The 21,401-nt window shown below is 36.7% G+C and overlaps 1 protein-coding gene across 5 annotated transcripts in view; it reads right to left on the reverse strand.

The window, feature by feature from the left end:
* The window catches only part of ATP7 (copper-transporting ATPase 1), a 304,355-nt gene that overhangs the window by 213,428 nt on the left and 69,526 nt on the right, over positions 1-21,401 (reverse strand). For all 5 annotated transcript variants that reach the window (XM_089105398.1, XM_089105396.1, XM_089105401.1 and 2 more), the window contains one exon: positions 17,030-17,191. In XM_089105398.1, coding sequence (XP_088961524.1) covers positions 17,030-17,191 — 162 coding nt within the window. The remainder of the gene's footprint in view (positions 1-17,029; positions 17,192-21,401) is intronic.

A 21,401-nucleotide genomic window follows, 5' to 3' on the forward strand; every position in this document is an offset into this window, starting at 1 on the left:
ACACTGAGGAAATATAGCCTAAGCGTAGACTATATGAAAATAGTAAAGAATCCTCAAAGAAAGGGTGGTGACGTTGGGTCGTCCATCCAAAGAAAAAAGGACGTATATCCAGGAGACTTTTCAACTCATTAACAGCAACATAAAATGAGCAGAGAATAAAAATGAGCAGGATCATATGATGTGTACAAGAAAGTCAAACATTAATCAATCAAATTTAATCATAATATATTTTAATTCATTATAAATTACAAACAAATTAACAATTTTTGCAAAATAATAACAAGTAAATAATAACACATGTCAAAATGCACAGTAGTAAAATTAACAATCAGAGCCAACGCTATAGCGTTGCCTATAGTAAAGGCCATACGGCTCCAATGTTTTATTTATTTAATTTTTTTTAGAGGCACTTGATATGAAGGGGTCGTCGTAGAAACTTCAAAGGGGGCTCATTCGATTGGAAATCGAGAGTTCTAGTGCCGTTTTTAACGGTCTAAAGTGATTGAAAGGAAACTAACACCCCTTCCACGCCCACCAGTTCCCAAAATACATTCAATCAAAATTTTGAGGTAGCCATTTTGTTCAGCGTAGTTTATTTCCAGATAGAAACTGTGTTTTTGAGGAGGAAACTCCCCCACAGCCCTCAGGGAAGGGTTGTAAGTTATACCCTGGGGGCATATAAGGTTTGTATAGAAAGCTTTGTCGTAGAAACTTCAAAAAGGACTCATTCGATTGGATATTCAAAGGGCTAGTGCCCTTTTTAATAGTTGAAAGTGATTGGAAGGCAACTTACACCCCTTCCACACCCACCAATTTCCCCAAACACATCCAATCAAAATTTTGATATGGCCATTATTTTCACCGTAGTTGAAAATTCTGGAAATTACATCTTTGAGCAGGACACTCCCCCCAGTCTTCAGGGCAAGGGTTATAAGTTATGCCCTGGGGACATATATGGTTGTTATGGAAGGAATGCTCGTATAAACTTCAGAGAGGGCTCATTTGATTGGAAATTAAAAGTTCTAGTTCACTTTTTAAGAGTCAAAAGAGATTGGAGGGCCCTTAGCCCCCCCCCCCATGCCCCTTTTTCTCCTAACGCATCCAATAAATATTTTGAGATAGCCATTAAGTTAAATATTGCTCACAAGCCAGATAACAAAAACTCAGGTGTCGTCATAACCTCCCAGGGCCCGGGGGCAGGCGTTGTAAGTTATGCCCTGGGGCATATATTGTTCTTATAAAAGGGATGCTCGTATAAACTTCAGAGAGGGCTCATTTGATTGGAAATTGAAAGTTCGAGCTCACTTTTTAATATGGTAGTCAAAAGAGATCCGAGGGCAGCTAGCCCCCCTCCACGTCTTCTTTTTCCAATCCCATCTGATAAAAATTTTGAGATAGACATTTTGTTAAAAATAGTTCAAAGGTCGGATAAGAAAAACTCCGGTGTCAATACAACCCCCCAGGGCCCAGGGAAAGGCGTTCTAAGTTACGCCCTAAGGGCATGTATGGTTCTTATGAAAGGGATGCTCGTATAAACTTCATAGAGGGCTCATTTGATTGGAAATCGAAATTTCTAGTTAACTTTTTAAGAGTAAAGAGATTTAAGGGCAACTAGCCCCCCCCCCACGCCCTTTTTTCCCCAAACCCATCCGCTACAAGTTTGAGATTGGTTCAAAAATTAGATGACAAAAACTCATCCCCAGGGCCCGGGGGATAGGCGTTGTAAGTGTTGTCCTGGGGGCGTATATGGTTCTTATGAAAGAGATGCTCGTATAAACTTCAGAGAGGGTTCAATTAATTGGAAATTTAAAATTCTAATTCATTTTTTTAAGAGTCAAAAGATATACGAGGGTAACTGCCCCCCCCCCCCAAACACACCTTGTTTTCCCCAAGCCCACCCGATGAAATTTTTATAATAGCCATTTCACTAAAAATAGTTCAAAGGTCAGATAAGAAAAAATCCTGTGTCGATGCAACCCCCAGGGCCCAAAAGCAGGCGTTATGAGTAATACTCTAAGCACATATAGGCCTATAGTTCTTATGGAAGGTACGCTCGTATAAACTTCGGAGAGGGTTCATTTGATTGGAAATTGAAAGCTCTCGTTCACTTTTAAGACTGAAAATAGATTGGAGGGCAACTCGCGCCCCCCCCCCCCTCCACGTCCTAAATGCATCAGATGAAAATTTTGAGATAGAAATTTTGTTAAAAATAGTTCAGTTAAGATAACAAAAAACTCCGGTGTCAACACAGCCCCCAAGGACCGGGGGTATGCGTTGTAAGTTATGCCCTGGGGGCATATATGGTTGTTATGGAAGGGATGCTCGTATAAACTTCCCAGATGGCTCATTTGATTGGAAATTGAAAGTTGTAATTCACTTTTTAAGAGTAAAAAGTGATTCAAAGGCAGCTAGCCCCCTCCACTCCGTTTACTTTTTTCCCAGAAACACTTCATATAGAAAGGCTCGTCGCATAAACTTCAAGGGGCATTCGATTGGAAATCAAGAGTTCTAGTTGCCCTTTTTAAGAGCCAAAAGTGATCGAAGGGCGACTAGCCCCCCCCAAGCCCTTTTTCCCCAAATTTATCTTATAAAAAATTTGAGATAGGAATTTTTTTAGAAATACTTCAAAGATCATATAACAAAAACTCCTTGACGTATGGCCATTTCGTTAAAAATAGTTCAAAGGTCAGATAAGAAAAACTCCTGTGTCTACACCCCCCTCCCCCAAGGGACCGGGGCAGGCGTTGTAAGTATTGTTCTGGGGGCATATAAGGTTCTTATGGAAGGCATGTTTGTATAAACTTCGGAGAGGGCTCACATGATTGGATATTGAAAGTTCTCGTTTACTTTTTAAGAGTCAAAAGAGATTGGAGGGCAACTAGCCCCCTCTTCGCTGCCCTATTTTTCTCAAACCCATCCGATAAGAACTTTGAGAGAGCCATTTTTTCAAAATAGTTCAAAGGTCAGATAACAAAACTTCGGTGTCGACACAACTCCCCATGGCCCGGGGGGCAGGCCTTGTAAGCTGTCCTGGGGCCGTATGCGGTTCTTATGAAAGGTATGCTCTTATAAACTTCAGAGAGGGTTCATTTGGATGGAAATTAAAAGTTGCAGTTCCTTTTCTCAGAGTGAAAAAAGATCGGAGGGCAACTAGCCTCTCCCACGCTAAACGCCTTTTGGTTTATCGGATGGATAAACCCATCCGATAAAAATAGGTGATCATTTTGTTAAAAATAGTTCAACCATCAGATATTAAAACTCCGGAGTCGACACAACCCCCAGGGCCCAGGGACAGGCGTTGTAAGTTATACTCTGGGGATATATATGGTCCTTATAGAAGCGATACTCATATAAACTTCAGAGGGCTAATTTGATTGAAAATATAAAGTTTTAGTTCACTTTTAAAGAGTCAAAAGAGACCGAAGATTATTTAGCCCCCCCCCCCCCACGTCTTTTTTTCCCAAACCCATCCGATAAAAATTTTGAGATAGCCATTTTGTTAAAAATACTTCAAACATTAGATTATAAAAACTCCGATGTTGACAGAAACCCATTTTTTCACTTTGATATTGTTACTTTGATACCAGTTTTGATACTTTGATGAACATTTGATGTTTTCAAAAAAAGTTTTATTTTGAAATAAGAAATTTTTAAAACTTGAAACTTTTTACAATCAAAAACGAACAAAAATTAATTTTTTTAAAAAATACGAAAAATAAGTTTTTCAAAGAAAAGTAAAGGCTATTTTAAATTTAAGCTCAGCATATAAAAATACCTTTTAAAATTAAAACTCAAAACGACCAGAAATTACTATTAGAGAATAAATGAAACCCAAAACGAACATAAATTAAATAGACAATCATAGCAAAAACATACAACAAGTAATAATATGAATGAATAAACAGATCTTAAAGCGAGTAATGCTTAGATTGAGCATGAAAATCAAGCTTTAAACGAAAAAAAATATTTTCCTATTGAAGTATAAATGAAACCTAAAACCAACAGAAATTAAACAAACAATCAATGCAGACAAACATACAATAGATATTAATGTAAACTAATAAATAAATTTTAAAACGAGTGAAACTTAAATTGAATATGCAAATCAAGCTTAATACGAACAAAAATTACTACAAACAAGAGTTTGGGTATCACCTCCTTCTCTCACTGTAAAAGTCTAAAAGCTACTCCGTCATTGGCACTTTACAGAAAACTATATGCGTCCTGAACAGTCCTGGAAAGTATAAACAACATCAAATGTATCATTTGATTCATACGGGCTTTAGTCAAAGAAATATCCGTCAGTCCAAGAATTTATTTCACTGTAATTTAATTTTTATTCTCACTTATGTAAGAGCTGGAAAAGAACATATTTTTAAAATATTTCATTTTTCAGTGAGTCATTAATGACGCAATAAAGTTTTGGTTTTTATTTAAAGTTAAGGAAAGAGGCAGTATCCAAACACTAGTTTGTAGTGAAACTATATTCGTCTTGAACAACTTTAAAAAGAGCTAATAAATTAAACTGAATATTTGATGTATAATGATATTAATTGCTGAAAGCTCATCAGTTCAAAATGTTACTATAATTTTAATGTTTATTTTCAATACTAAGTACAAAAGAAAACATTTGTCATAAAATTTGTTTTCAGTAAAGCGCCAATGACGCAGTAGGTTTTAGACTTTTACAGTGAGAGAAGGAGGTCATACCCAAACTCTTGTTTGTAGTGATTTTTGTTCGTTTCAAGCTTGATTTGCATATTCAATTTAAGTTTCACTCGTTTTAAGATTTATTTATTTATTTACATCAATATCTATTGTATGTTTGTTTGCATAGATTGTTTATTAAATTTCTGTTCGTTTAAAGTTTCATTTATACTTCAATAGGAAAATATTTTTTTCGTTTTAAGCTTGATTTTCGTATTCAATCTAAGCATTACTCGCTTTAAGATCGATTTATTCATTCATATTATTACTTGTTGTATGTTTTTTGCTATGATTGTTTATGTAATTTCTGTTCGTTTTTGGGTTTCATTTATTCTTTAGTAGTAAAAATAAAAAAAAACAAGTTTTTTTAACTGGAAGTAAGGAACGCCGTTAAAACTTAAAACGAACAGAAATTATTCCGCATATGAAAGGGGATGTCCCCACCTCAACGCCTCGCTCTTTACGCTAAAGTTTTTTATTGTTTAAAAAAAAAAATAAGAGTTGTGATAAAGTCAAACTTTAGCGTAAAGAGCGAGGTTTGATGGCGGGCAGAGTCCCTTTCATATACAGAATAATTTGTGCCCATTTTAAGTTTTAACGTCGTTCCTTACTTTCAGTTAAAAAAAGTTGTTTTTTTTTTTATTTAATTTTTGAAATTTTTTTAATTAATGCAGGTTTTGATTTTGACTCACCGTACACGAATAATTAAAACAAAATTTGCATATTAATTTTACTTTTATTTGGTTAAATGGCTTTCTCGAAACTTGTTTAATTTTATCTACGAACGTTTTTATTAGTAATAAATATACGTAACTTACGAATTAACTTACGCAACGAACTTCTATATTCTAGATTTTTAATACGTATATTAGGGGGCTCACCCCTATTCAATACCTGGCTCTTTAAGCTAAAGTTCAAATTTTGTTCCAATTCTTTAAAAATGACCCCTTAATCACAAAGGCCGTTATTTAGAATAAATAGCTCTTATGAAAGTTCTAAAAAATCTCGCTTAAAGAGCGAGGTATTGACTAGGGGGTGAACCCAATCATAAACGTAATATTTTCTGTTCGTTTTAAGTTTTGATGTTACTCCTTATTTTCAGTTGCAAAACATGTTTTTTTTTATATTTAATTTTTGATCTTTTTTTTTATAATGCTGGGAAATCCGTCGCCCCCTTCATAGCAATGTTCCGTCCCCCATGAAAACTTCCTTCATGGAAAGATCTCCCCACATAACCCCCGACCCACCCACCCCCCTACTACCAGAAAAAATCCCCCTGAAAACGTCTGTATACTTCCTAATAACCAATACTATATGTTAACATTGGGTAAAGTTCATAACTTTCAGCCCTCCCCTCGAGGACTTCGGGGGATTAAGTCATCCTAAAGGATATAGTTATTATATTTTCAACCATTCTGAACAATATGGCTATCTCAAAATTTTGATCAGGTGACTTTGGGAAAAATGAGCGTGGGAGGGGGCCTAGTTGCCCTCCATTTTTTTTTAGTCACTTAAAAAGGGCACTAGAACTTTTAATTTTCGTTCCAATGAGTCCTCCTACGATATTCTAGGACCAGTGGGTTGATACGATCACCCCTGTGGAAAAAAACAAAAAAGCAAATAAACACGCATCCGTGATCTTTCTTTGGGTAAAAAATTCAAAATTCCACATTTTTGTAGATAGGAGCCTGAAACCTCTACAGTAGGGTTCTCTGATACGCTGAATATGATGGTGTGGTTTTCATTAAGGTTCTATAGCTTTTAGGGGGTCTTTCCCCCTTTTTTCGAAAATCAGCCAAAGTTTCTCTGGCACTTAACTTTTAATGGGTAGAACTAAACTTGATGAAAGTTATATATTTGAATTCACCATTGAAATCTGATTCTTTTGATGTATCTATTGGTATCAAATACCCGTTTTCTAGAGTTTCGGTTACCATTGATCGGGTCGCTCCTTACTTACAGTTCGTTACCACGAACTGTTTGATTTATGGTCGTTTTGAGTTTGAATTTTAACAGGTATTTGTATCTGCTGAGCTCAAGTTTAAAATGGCTTTTACTTTTCTTTGAAAAACTTATATTTTTCGTAAAGTTTTTTTTTTTAATTAATACAAATAAGAATTCAAAGATAATGACAATAATAATGAAAAAGATTGCAAAAAATTGTAGACTTAAGGGCAAAAATAAACTCAATGAGTATGAAGAAATAAAAAGGAGACCGAACTAGGTTTTATCTAAGAAGCCCACAAGATATGAAGAGGGTGTCAGTGACTTTCACAATAAGTTACACCAAGGACTATAAAAAAAACTTATTTTTTAATTTGCGTCATTAACATATTACAAATTTGTGGAATATACGGTTTTCAGGCACATAGTTACTTCAAAATAAAATTATTACTGCATTTTCTCTTATAAATAAGATCTTATTATTTCTTATTGGATAGCGTTTAGAATCTTAACAATGGATATTTAAGCATACAATTACTGTACTATGAAATTAAAAAAAATTTTCATCTTTACCAAAAAATAAAATCTAAGTCTTTCTTATTGAAACCTAATAAGAAAGAATAAGTCTTTACTTTTTCATTAGAAACTCAGTAATAGACAAGTAAGCCCATCAAAATGAAGTGTATTAGACAAAAAGAGAAAATAAAAAACAGTCAAAGCTTTTTTTATGATGTTAATAGCTCATTTTCGGAGAATTAGAGTCATTTTTCATTTTAATATTGTGAAGTTGTTTTCTAAAATTGGGATGATGAGAAACGAAAAGTTCAAATCTAAGAGCATTTCTAAGAGATAAATTTCGAACAGGAAAACAAATTTTTTAACATTAAAACCCTCAGTTGATATATTACATGAAACTTAAATTTAAAAAAAAACAAGTTTTTTTTAACTGAAAGTAAGGAGCGACGTAAAAACTTAAAACGAACAGGAATTATTCCATATATGAAAGGGGCTGTCCCCTCCTCAACGCCTCGCTCTGTACGCTAAAGTTTGAGTCTTTATCACAACTCTATTTTTTTTTTTAATAAAAAAAAACTGTAGCGTAAACAGCGAGGCATTGAGGAAGGGGCAGCACCTTTCATATATGAAATAATTTCTGTTCGTTTTAAGTTTGAATATCGCTCCATACGTTCAGTTGAAAAAAAATTTGTTTTTTTTATTTAATTTCTGAACGTTTTTGAATTAATGCAGCTTTGATTTTGGCTCACTGTACATGAATAATTAAAACGAAATTTGCACGTTAATTTTACTTTTTTTGGCTAAATGGATTACTCGAAATTTTGTTCTGACTTACGAATTAACTTACGTAGCGAACTTCTATATTCGTATATTTTCATTACATATATTAGAGGGTTCGCCCCCTAGTCAATACCTCGCTCTTTACGCTAAAGTTCGAATTTTTTCCAGTTCTTTAAGAATGCCCTAAATCACAAAGGCCGTTAATCAGAGGCAATGCTATAGCGCTGCCTATAGTAAAGGCCATACGGCTCCAATGTTTTATTATTATTTTTTTCCCCAAAGGCACTTCATATGGAAGGGGTCATCGTAGAAACTTCAAAGGGGGCTCATTCGATTGGAAATCGAGATTTCTATTGCCCTTTTTAATAGTCGAAAGTGATTGGAGGGCAACTAGCCCCCACCCCCCACGCCCATCATTCCCCAAAACACATCCAATCAAAATTTTGAGATAGCCATTTTGTTCAGCGTAGTTGATTTCCAGATAGAAAATATCTTTTTGAGGAGGACACTCCCCCACAACCCTCAGGGCAAGGGTTTTTAGTTATGTCCTGGGGGCATATCAGGTTTTTATAGAAGGCGTTGTCATAGAAACTTCAGAAAAGGCTCATTCGATTGGAAATTCAAAGGGCTAGTGCCCTTTTTAATAGTCGAAAGTGATTGGAGGGCAACTATCCCCCCCGCGCCAATCATTCTCCCAAACACATCCAATCAAAATTTTGAGGTAGCTATTTTGTTCAGCATAGTTGATTTCAATATAGAAAATGTGTTTATGAGGAGGACAATCCCCCACACCCCACAGGGCAAGGAATGTAATTTATTGCCTGGAGGCATATAAGGATTTTAAATCAGGTATTGTCGTAGAAACTTCAAAAAAGGCTCATTCGATTGGAAATTCAAAGGGCTAGTGCCCTTTTTTATAGTCGAAAGTGATTGGAGGGCAATCAGCCATCCCCCCACGCACATCATTCCCCCAAACACATCCAATCAAAATTTTGAGAGCCATTTTGTTCAGCGTAGTTGATTTCCAGATAGAAAATATGTTTTTGAGGAGGACACTCCCTCGCAACCCTCAGGGGCAAGGGTTTTAAGTTATGCCCTGGGGGCATATAAGGCTATTTATAAAAGGCGTTGTCGTAGAAACTTCAAAAAATGCTAATTTGATTAGAAATTCAATTAGCTAGTGCTCCTTTTAATAGTCGGAAGTGATTCGAGGGCAACTAGCCCCCCCCCCATGCCCATCGTTCCCCCACACACATCCAATCAAAATTTTTAGATAGCCATTTTTTTCAGCGTAGTTGATTTCCAGATAGAAAATATGTTTTTGAGGAGGACACTCCCCCACAGCCCTCATGGCAAGGGTTTTAAGTTATGCCCTGAGGGTATATAAGATTTTTATAGAAGGCGTTGTCGTAGAAACTTCAAAAAAGGCTTATTCGATTAGAAATTCAAAGGGCTAGTGCCCTTTTTAATAGCCGAAAGTGATTGGAAGGCAACTAACCCCTCTCACGCCCACCTTTTCTGGAAATTGTATGTTTGAGCTGGACACTCCCCCCCCCCCCACATCTTCAGGGGCAAGGGTTATAAGTTATGCCTTGAGGGCATATAAGGTTTTTGTTGAAGATGTTGTCGTAGAGACTTCAATAAGCGCTCATTCAACTGGAAATTCAAAGGGCTAGTGATCTATTTAATAGTCGAATTTGATTGGACGGCAATCAGCCCACCCCCCACGCACCTCATTCCCCCCAACCCATCCAATCAAAATTTTGAGAGCCATTTTGTTCAGCGTAGTTGATTTCCAGATAGAAAATATGTTTTTGAGGAGGACACTCCCTCACAACCCTCAGGGGCAAGGGTTATAAGTTATGCCCTGGGGGCATATAAGGTTTTTATAGAAGGCGTTGTCGTAGAAACTTCAAAAAAAGCTCATTCGATTAGAAATTCAATTAGCTAGTGCTCTTTTTAATAGTCGGAAGTGATTCGAGGGCAACTAGCCCCCCCCATGCCCATCATTCCCCCAAACACATCCAATCAACATTTTTAGATAGCCATTTTGTTCAGCGTAGTTGATTTCCATATAGAAAATATGTTTTTGAGAACATTCCCCTACAACCCCTAAGACACGTATTGTATGATGGGCCTATAGGGCACATAGGTTTTACTTGAAAGCGGTTTCATTAGAACTTCAAAAAAGCCGTCTCCCGTTAAAAATCCAAAGGGCTAGTGATCATTGTCGTCGTTAGACTTAATCGGGATTGGAGGGGAAATAGCCCACCTCTCACGCCCACCTTTTCTGGACATTGTATGTTTGAGCTGGACACTCCCCCACATCTTCAGAGGCAAGGGTTATAAGTTATGCCCTGGGGGCATATATGGTTCTTATGGAAGGAATGCTCGATAAACTTCAGAGAGGGCTCATTTGATTGGAAATGGAAAGTTCTATTTCACTTTTTAAACGTCAAAAGATATTGGAGGGTAACCAGCCCCCCCCCCAAACCTTTTTTCCCAAATACCTCCAATAAAAATTTTGAGACACCTATTTTGTTACAAATTCTTCCAAGATTACACTACACAAAATTCCGGTATCGACACAGCCCCCAGAGCCCGGGGGCAGGTGTTGTAAGTTTTGCCCTTGGGGCCATATATCATCTATGATTCTTATGGTCGGGATGCTCTTATAAACTTCAAAGAGGGCTCATTTGATGGAAAATTGAAAGTTCTAGTTCACTTTTTAAGAGTCAAAAGAGATTGGAGGGCACCTAGCCCCTCCACGCCCATTTTTCCTCAAACCCATCCGATAAGAACTTTGAGATAGTTTTTTTTTTAAATAGTTCAATAACAATAGAACAAAAACTCTGCGGTCAACAAACTGCCTCAGGACCCCGGGGTAGTGATATTAAGTTATGCCCTGGGGGTCTATATGGTTCATATAGAAGGGATGCTCTTAAAGAATTTAGAGAGGGCTCATTTGATTGGAAATTCAAAGGGCTAGTGCCCTTTTTAATAGTCAAAAGTAATTGGAGGGCAACTAGCCCCCCCCCCACGCCCATCATTCCTCCAAATACATCCAATCAAAATTTTGAGATAGCCATTTTGTTCAGCGTAGTTGATTTCCAGATAGAAAATATCTTTTTGTGGAGGACACTCCCCCAAAACCCTCGGGGCAAGGTTTTTAAGTTATGCCCTAGGAGCATAAAAGGCTTTTATAGAAGGCGTTGTCGTAGAAACTTCAAAAAAGGTTCATTCGATTGGAAATTCAATGGGCTAGTGCCCTTCTTAATAGTCGAAATTAATAGTCGAAATTTTTAGATAGCCATTTTGTTCAGCATAGGTGATTTCCAGATAGAAAATATGTTTTTGAGGAGGACACTCCCCCACAACCCTCGAGGCAAGGGTGTTAATTTATGCTCTGGGGGCATAAAAGGTTTTTATAGAAGGCGTTGTCGTAAAAACTTAAAAAAAGGCTCATTCGATTGGAAATTCAAAGGACTAGTGCCCTTTTTAATGGTCGAAAGTGATTGGAGGGCAACTAACCCCCCTCTCACGCCCATCTTTTCTGTAAATTATATGTTTGAGCTGGACATTCCCCCCATAGTCTTCAGGGGCAAGGGTTATAAGTTATGCCCTGGGGGCATATATGGTTCTTATGGAAGGCATGCTCGTATAAACTTCATAGAGGGATCATTTGATTGGAAATGGAAATATCTAGTTCACTTTTTAAACGTCAGAAGATATTGGAGGGTAACCAGCCCCCCCCCCCCCGAACCCTTTTTTCCCAAATACATCCAATAAAAATTTTAAGATAGCTATTTTATTTTAAATAGTTCAAAAATCATATAAAAAAAAATTCCGGTGTCAACAAAACCCCCCAGGGCCCGGGGGCAGGCGTTGTAAGTTATGCCCTGGGGGAATATATGGGTCTTATGGAAGGGATGCTCGTATTAACATCAAAGAGGGCTCATTTGATTGGAAATTGAAAGTTCTAGTTCAATTTTTAAGAGTCAAAAGAGACTAGGGGGCGTCTAGCCCCTCCACGCCCATTTTTCCTCAAACCCATCCGATAAGAACTTTGAGATAGTTTTTTTTAAATAGTTCAAAGACCATATAACGAAAACTCAGGGGTCAACACAGCCCCCCAGAGCCCGAGGGCAGGTGTTGTAAGTTATGCCCTGGGGGAATATATGGTTCTTATTGAAGGGATGCTCGTAAAAACTCCAGAAATGGCTCAATTTGATTGGAAGTCGAAAGTTCTGGTTCAGTTTTTTAGAGTGAAAAGAAATTGAAGGGCAACTAGCCCCCCCACGCCCCTTTTTCCCTAAATGCATCGAGTAAAATTTTTTAGATCGCCATTAAGTTAAAAAGTGTTCAAAAGTCATATAACAAAACTCAGGTGTCGGCACAACCCCCCAGGGCCCGGGGGCAGGCGTTGTAAGTTATGCCCTGGGGCATATATTGTTCGTATGAAAGGGATGCTCGTATAAACTTTGAGAGGGCTCACTTGATTGGATATTGAAAGTTCGAGCTCATTTTTTTAATAGTCAAAAGAGATCCGAGGGCAGCTAACCCCACCCCCCACGCCTTCTTTTTCTAAACAATCTGATGAAAATTTTGAGATAGACATTTTGTCTAAAATAGTTCAAAGGTCGGATAAGAAAAAATCCGGTGTCAATAGAACCCCCCAGGGCACAGGGGAAGGCAAACTAAGTTATGCCCTAACGGCATGTATGAAAGGGATGCTCATATAAACTTCATAGGGGGCTCATTTGATTGGAAATTGAAAGTTCTAGTTCACTTTTTAAGAGTCGATAGAGTTAAAATAGCCCCCCCCCCCGCTCTTTTATCCCCAAACCCATCCGCTACAAATTTTGAGATAGCCAGTCTTTTGGGAATTTTTAAAAAAATATATTACAAAAACGCCCCGCAGGGCCCGAGGAATAAGCGTTGTAAGTGTTGTCCTGGGGGCGTATATGGTTCTTATGAAAGGGATGCTTGTATAAACTTCAGAGGGAGCTCATTCGATTGGAAATTGAAAGTTCTAGCTCAAATTTTAAGAAACAAAAGATATCCGAGGGCAACTAGCCCCCCCCCCATACACCCTTTTTTCCCCATGCCCATCCGATAAAATTTTTAAAATAGCCATTTCATTAAAAATAGTTCAAAGGTCAGAAAAGAAAAATTCCTGTGTCGACGGAACCCGCCAGGGTCCGGAGGCAGGCGTTATGAGTAATGCTCTAGGGGCATGTATAGTTCTTATGGAAGGGATGCTCATATAAACTTCGGGGAGGGCTCATTTCATTGGAATTGAAAGTTCTTGTTCACTTTTTAAGAATCAAAAGAGATCGGAGGGCAACTAGCCCCCCCCCCCTCCTCCACGCCTTAAATGCATCAGATAAAATTTTGAGAGATACATTTTGTTAAAAATAGTCCAAAGCTCTGATAAGAAAAAACTCCGTTGTCGAAACAGCCCCCCAGGGCCCGGGGGTAGGCGTTGTAAGTTATGCCAAGGGGGCATATATGGTTGCTATGGAAGGGATGCTCGTATAAACTTCCTAGAGGGTTCATTTGATTGGAAATTGAAAGTTGTAATTCACTTTTTAAGAGTCAAAAGTGATTGGAGGGCAGCTAGCATCCCCCAACACTCAATTTATTTTTTCCCAGAGACACTTCATATAGAAGGGGTCGTCGCATAAACTTCAAAGGGGGCTCATTCTATTGGAAATCGAGAGTTCTAGAGTCCTTTTAAAGAGTCAAAAGTGATCAGAGGGCAACTACCCCCCCCCCCCAGCCCTTTTTCCCCAAATACATCGGATAAAAAATTTGAGGTAGGCCTAGCCATTTTGTTAAAAATAGTTCAAAGATCATATAACAAAAACTCCTTTACATATGGTTATTTCGCTAAAAATTGTTCAAAGGTCAGATAAAAAAAAATCCTGTGTTGACCCCCCCCCCAGGGCCGGAGTAGGCATTGTAAGTATTGCTCTGGGGGCATATATTATTCTTGTGGTAGGAATGTTTGTATAAACTTTAGAGGGTTCATTTGAATGGAAATTAAAAGTTGTAGTTCATTTTCTCATAGTTAAAAAATATTGGAGGGCAACTAGCCTCTCCCGCCCTCTACACCTTTGGACGTACAGAATAGATAAACCCATCCGATAAGAATGTCTAGTGACACTTTGGTTAAAGTTAATGTAAACGTCAGCTATTAAAACCCGATGCTCGAAACAGCCCCCCAGGACCCAGGGATAGGCGTTGTTAGTTATACTCTAGTGATAAATGCAGTTTTTATAGAGGGATGCTCGTATAAACTTCAGAGGGCTCATTTGATTGAAAATAGAAAGTTCTAGTTCACTTTTAAAGAGTCAAAAGAGACCGAAGCTTAATCTAGTCCCCCCACGCCCTTTTTCCCCAAACCCATCCGACAAAATTTTGAGATAGATATTTTGTTAAAAATAATTCCAACATCAGATAATAAAAAGTCCAAGGTTGACACAAACCCATTTTTTCACCTTGATATTGTTACTTTGATATCAGTTTTGATACTTTGATGAATATTTTTTTTTTCTTTTTTTAAGTTTGATTTTGAAATAAGGAATTTTAAAAAACTTGAAATTTTTTGCAATAAAAAACGAACAAAAATTAATTAAAAAAACTTTCCGAAAAATACGTTTTTCAAAGAAAAGTAAAGGCCATTTTAAACTTAAGCTCAACAGACACAAATACCTTTTAAAATTCAAACTAAAAACGACCCGAAATTACTATTGAAGAATAAATGAAACCCAAAACGAACAAAAATTAAATAAACAATCATAGCAAAAACATACAACAAGTAATAACATAAATGAATAAATAGATCATAAAGAGAGTAATGCTTGGATTGATTATGAAAATCAAGCTTAAGACGAAAAAAATATTTTCCTATTGAAGTACAAATGAAACTTACAACGAACAGAAATTATGTAAACAATCAATGCAAACAAACATACAATAGATATTAATGTAAATTAATAAATAAATAGTAAACTAGTGGAACTTAAATTGAATATGCAAATCAAGCTTGAAACGAACAAAAATCACCACAAACAAGAGTCATTGTATGTTTTTTTATTCTTTAATAGTAATTTCTGGTCGTTTTGAGTTTCAATCTTAAAAGGTATTTGTATCTGCTGAGCTTAAGTTTAAAATGGCCTTTACTTTTCTTTTAAAAACTTATTTTTCGGAAAGCTTTTTTAATTAATTAGAATAAATAGCTCTGATGAAAGTACAAAAAAAACTTTAGCGTAAAGAGCGAGGTAATGACTAGGGAGCAAACCCAATCATGTACATAATAATTTTCTGTTCGTTTTAAGTTTTGATGTTGCTTCTTACTTTCAGTTGAAAAAATTGTTTTCTTTTATATAATTTCTGATCATTTTTTAAGATAATGCTGGGAAATCCGGTGCCCCCTTCATAGCAATGTCCCTTCCCCCGTGAAAACTTCCTCCATGGACAGATCCTCCCACGTAACCCCCGATCCCCCCCCAGACTAATAGAAAAGATCACCCCTGAAAACTTCTGTATACTTCCCAATCACCAATACTATATGTAAACATTGGACAAAGTTCATATCTTGCAGACATTCGTCCAGGGACTGTGGGGGATTAAGTCATCCTCAAAGACATATTTATTGTATTTTTCGACCAAGCTTAACAAAATGGCTATCTCAAAATTTTGATCGGGTGACTTTGGGAAAAAATAAGAGTGAGAGGGGGCCTAGTGGCCCTCCATTTTTTTGGTCACTTCAAAACGGCACTAGAACTTTTAATTTCCGTTCGAATGAGCTCTCCCGCGATGTTCTACAACTACTGGGTGGATGCGATCACCCTGAAAAAAAAAACACGCATCCATGATCTTTCTTCTGGCAAAAAAAAATACAAAATTCCACATTTTTGCAGATAGAAGCTTGAAACTTCTGTAGTAGGTTTTGCTGATACGCTGAGTCTGATGGTGTGATTTTCATTAAAGTTCTATGACTTTGAGGGGGTTTCCCCCCTTTTTTCGAAAATAGGGCAAATTTTCTCAGGCGCGTAACTTTTGATGGGTAAGACTAAACTTGATGAAACTTATATATGAAATCAGCTTTAAAGATGCGATTCTTTAGATGCATGTATTGGTATCAAAATATAATCCGTTCAATTTATATTCCGTTTTTTAGAGTTTCGGTTGCTATGGAGCCGGGTCGCTCCTTACTTACAGTTCGTTACCACGAACTGTATTGATTTGCAGTCTTTTATTCCCACGATGCCAACGAGAACGTTTGACACTGCTTAAGATAGGCGATTTGATATATTATCATAGATGGCGTTGTGGGCTTTAAAATTAGGGTTGTCGAGTTTCATTGTTTTTTTTTCAATTATCCCACGCCTCAAAGAGCAGAAAAGTTGTCTCTAAATCACGGTTTTCAACTATAATAAAGAAAAAGTAAGTCTCAATGACGGGACGGGACGGGACTGTGCCTTCAGTGCTCGCGAGCTACTAGCCACAGGACGTGCATGCAGAACTGGAGAGGAATTTCCATCACCCAAGGGTGTGTGTGAAGAGCCCATTTTCTAGAAAAAGCCGAAAATAAAACCAGGCAATTGCAATTTTATTAATTCTTGATCAGTTGAAAGACATCCCTGATATTCTTCAGAACATTTTGGCAGTTTTGCACAAGTGCCAGTCTCACTACAACGACGTTTCTGTCTCAAGATTATAGAAGTTCTAGGTTGACCGCTAAAAATACAGACATTGTGATGCACGTGAAAATAGTCAGAGGAATAACTTTTGTCCTCTGTAGGGTAGTATACAACACAATATTAAAAAACAAAACAAAAGAGAATTTAAAGTTGTCCTTTTTTTTCGGCATCAGCAAAATTTCTTCATATTTTCGGAGAATATCTCAAGTAAAACGATATGGAACCCAAACTTATCATCCAAAACTCCAAAAAATATATTGCGTTTTCGGAACTTTATTTTAGAGCGTAAATGAAAGTAATGACATAATCCCGATTAAATACATATTTTTCATTCACATCTTTCTGTGCAGGACTATTGACCTGATACTTACTTGTATATGTTCAATTATATCTCTAGGTCCTGTAACACTTGGCTTAAATGTGAATTTGCCCTTTTGTGTACCAAGAGACACACTAGCTGACAGAACTCCCTTTACTTTCATTATATTCGATTCAATTGAATGAACGCATGATGCACAAGTCATGCCACATATCTGAAAGATATAAAATCTAAATGAATAATTTGGAAATGGCCAGAAAAAACTCACACACAGAGGTTTGAATTTTATTGGAAAGACATTTAGCAAAAATTAGGTACCAAAATCTAAACTAACTGCCACAAACTGAAACAACTAGATCCATCAGTAAAAATACTAACAGAGATCATGTCATATACGTCCACGGAGACTAGAGCTTTAAAGGGAGGTCAAAGCTTCTTCTTTTTTACTACGCTTATAGGCACGAACATCCACATTTACAGGTTTTCTCAAAATGTTCTTGAAGATATTTTTCACTATCTTTATTCAGATTAAGGGGGAGGCAGGCAGAGTCCAAACATATACAAAAAGCACAATGTAATATTCAGAAAAAAATGACAATTTTGTAGCAGAAACAACCTTTTTCGAACCTAACCCCCTCTTTTCATAACTATTTTAAGAGCTCTTCCTCCTAGGAGGAAATTTCCGTGGGTACCTTCACTGTATTTCAGTGTGCATTTTTAACATAACCTTCTCCCTATCGCTACAATTTCCTATGTATAAAATTAATTTCACGTTATTCAATCTTTTAAGGTTAGAGTAAACGTGAATCCGAGCTCTGTAGAAGACAATACCCCTAACCCCTCAGGAGAGCTCTTTAGCAACGCAACTACTTTTCCAACTAAGCCTCAAGCCTTTCCCCTAAAAAAATTGAATGGTTCTAAGAACCCATAATTATTTACTTCTTGCATATTTGAATGTGATTAATCTAAAACAGTGAACTCAAATCTCCTTTAAGAAAATTGAAATACTGCCCCCGTGATAAGAATAAAACAAACAAAGGCCAAAAAGATATCAAATGGTAGAAGTTAACCAAGGGGGAAACACTATAAACAAAAACAAAAATAAAACAGTCTATTGCGTTAAATGAGTAACCATTATTACAAAATTATTTCCAGGCACAGATGTACAGAAAACATGCTGTGTAAGAACGCCAATAAACCCATTTGCTCATTCAGAGATTTCAAACAAGTGAGTGTCAAACGGTGCATTTGTGAAATGATACGACAGATACCATATAAGAAATATTTGTTTTTCTTGTCTTTTACATTTGATGCCACACTTTGGTAGTATTATTGCTTCTAACAACTTATGGCAGGACCATGCTGCATGAAGTCAACAAGGCTGCATTCATTCTCCCTCTATCCTACTCTTTACAGGCAGAACAAAACCATTCTTATTGTCCTGTCATAGCATCTAAATACGCTCTTTTCGCATTACGGAATCTTGGCATCTTCGTGAGCTTATCTCCGAAACCAAAACCTAGTAAGCAAATGTCTCGTCTAGTTGCTTTTTCAAATTTAAAATTCAAAGAGTCTGTTTTTATGTTATAATTTTAGCCTTTTCTCTGGTTGATATAAGGGCCCAAAAATTTTATAAACGATAATTTCCACTGCCTTCCATTTATTCAATGCTGATTCTATTTGGCTTTCAAAATTACAAAGTTTTCTTATTAAGCCAGTAATTGCCAATAAATGCAGCCACAAGTTCTTCTGAATTACCAAATTATTAACACATCTGCTTATCAAGAATACCTTTTTAAACTCTGTATTTGAACACTTTTCAGCTTGGCGGCATCTTCATGTCTCCAAATTTCCCACGCATATTGCATAGCCTGAACTATTTTAGTTAATAAAAAACATTTTTTTATGCATCTCTACTTTATTAATCTTCGCTATCTGGTTTGCAGTGAATACGTAAAAGACTCGTTTTCCTTTTGCCAAACTTGCCTGTATTTGTTTTCTAAACTTACCCTTTGCAATTAATTTACAACTCAAATCAGGTACTATAGTTTACCCTGGATTCTGCCACTAACACTACATCATCAGCAAAAGTTAAACACATGCGATTTACTTATGTGTACTAGTAACACAGGTGCTCTATTTGCCTTTAAATATTCAGGCAAATCATTCACGAGAAATGAAATAATCACGAAGATAGAACATATCCCTCTTTCGTCCTCAGATCTAACCAAATCATACCAGAGAACGTTCCTACTACTTCCAGCACAAACTTTGTCACATCATAGGCTAGAATCAATAGCCCCACAAACGAGTAATGTAAGACAATGTTCAAACATTCCTTCCTTAACAGGTTCTCCTTACACTGTCAGATACCCGCTTAAAATATAAAAATGTCACATAAAGCCACCCTCCCTTCTTACTTAACCCGATGACCCCCATTGTGTCAGATCAAAATTAGGATATGTTCGTATTAATTTCACTCAGAATTACCTAAAGGTCCTTTAAGTATGTCCCTGCAAATGATATAGTCCACACACCCCCAGAGGCCAGGATGCTAAATTATATGAAGCACTCGTTTTTTACAGACAGGTTTTAGTAGGAAATCTAGCCATGTTGCAGTCTTCTAGGGCCGTAATCATGCGAGGATTTTTCAGTCTGAGAGTACGATTAACCCCTGGGCCTCCCAACCTCAGTTGTGACCAAAACAAGATGTCAAAAAATTTTACTTTTCGGTCATTCAGGGGCTTGGCTACGGAACTTAGTCTCAAGCAGTACTTTAAGAAAAAGGGCATAAATCCTTAACGAATTTTTGCTTTCCGATTTGTTTGAAACTTGCTAGGAGGAAAACTAACAGCCCAGGCTAAAAGGAGGTACCAGACCTAGAATATTCAATGAGCCTAGAGAAAACGATTTTATGAGACTTGCTTTTTACCCACCAAAACCAAAAGGAGCTACAGGATTTGAAATATTCTGAATTCAGCCCAGATCAGAAGGAGTTACCTGACTTAGAATATTTTCAATGACCACGAAACCCACCATGGGTTTCTTAACAAAGACTGAAAGGCGTTCCAGGACCCAGAAAATGTTTTTCTAATTAACACCATACAAGGATAAGACCTTCACTAAGGTTTTCCATAAGCTAAATCAAATACATATTCATAATCTAAGAGATTCAGGACTGAAGAGGTTTGATAATTCAAACTCTTTAAAATCATTAGCTTAAGGTTTAAAATTTGGTCAAAGAGACACTAATGCCTATATATTAACTAGCTAACGCCTGTAAGTTCACTATATTCACTCTTATTACCTTTGTTGTAAAGGGGTTGAAACCAAGTATTCGTAAAATCACTAGTTACTTCAACAAAATCCAAACTTGCAATTTTCCTATAATTATCGTATCTCGAGCTTCGTAATTTCGAAGCCTCTTTTACCATGCTATATATAGTTCTAGTCAAAGCCACATCATTAGTCAATCCTATTAATACCGACTATAACTTTCCCTTACAATAAAAATCTAATTACAATTCTAAATTATCAAATTTATGCAAATTTATTTTGTATATTATTTCCTACGCCTTGATCAGGGTTTAGTACATTCTCAAAATGCTTTACCTCTTTCTCCTTACTACTCCCCTTTATCACTAATTGAAGCTCTCTTTCTATTTTGGGATAAGTTCAGACTAACTGGTCTACCCATAACCCTTATCTCTTCTTTCAAGCGTAAAGAATTTTCTTCGAACATTCCTAGCTGCTTTAATAACTTTCTTCCCTAAAAATCTTCTTCTAATAATCCTACGATTTCCTGGTACAGCCTTATATTAATCAATCTTCTGGCTTTGGTATTAAAATATGTTTGCTTCAAATTACTCCCATGGTCTTATGTTTAAATGAAATATTGGAAGTGGATGTAGTGAAAAACCTGAAGACTTCTGGTTTGAGTGTAAACTATCAACAATCCTAAATTATATTGAATCCTAAATTAAACCCCAAGTTAAACAGGTTCAGACAATTTCGAACAGCGGGACCATTTACAAGAAATTCCCCTGTTTGACTTTTATACGTTAACAAAACTTATATTTACATGGGAATTTTGCCCCCTCTAGGCCCTCTGCAGCCTAGATAACTGCTAGCAACATTAGTAAGTTTACACTTTGACTTTTTGTTTTGTCCTTGGTTTTCATTCAACAGTCTTAGCTATCGCGTCTTTCCAGCTTGTGAAGTTCCATTTCAGAGAAATTTTATATTATTTAACCATTAAAACCATGATCACCTCAAGAAAAGAAAATAGTCCTAACATTGAAGGCCAGATATCACTAGCTCCTTCTGAGGTGCATACAATGCGCTTAAACTGAGAAACTAAGACTAGACAACAAGAAGTCCCATGGACCTCAAACTGAATAGAGGTTTTGTACATAGCTAGAACG

The sequence above is a fragment of the Artemia sp. Qi Xiang Cuo genome, chromosome 19, assembly GCF_049724085.1.
Source record: "Artemia sp. Qi Xiang Cuo chromosome 19, ASM4972408v1, whole genome shotgun sequence".
Taxonomy (NCBI): domain Eukaryota; kingdom Metazoa; phylum Arthropoda; class Branchiopoda; order Anostraca; family Artemiidae; genus Artemia; species Artemia sp. Qi Xiang Cuo.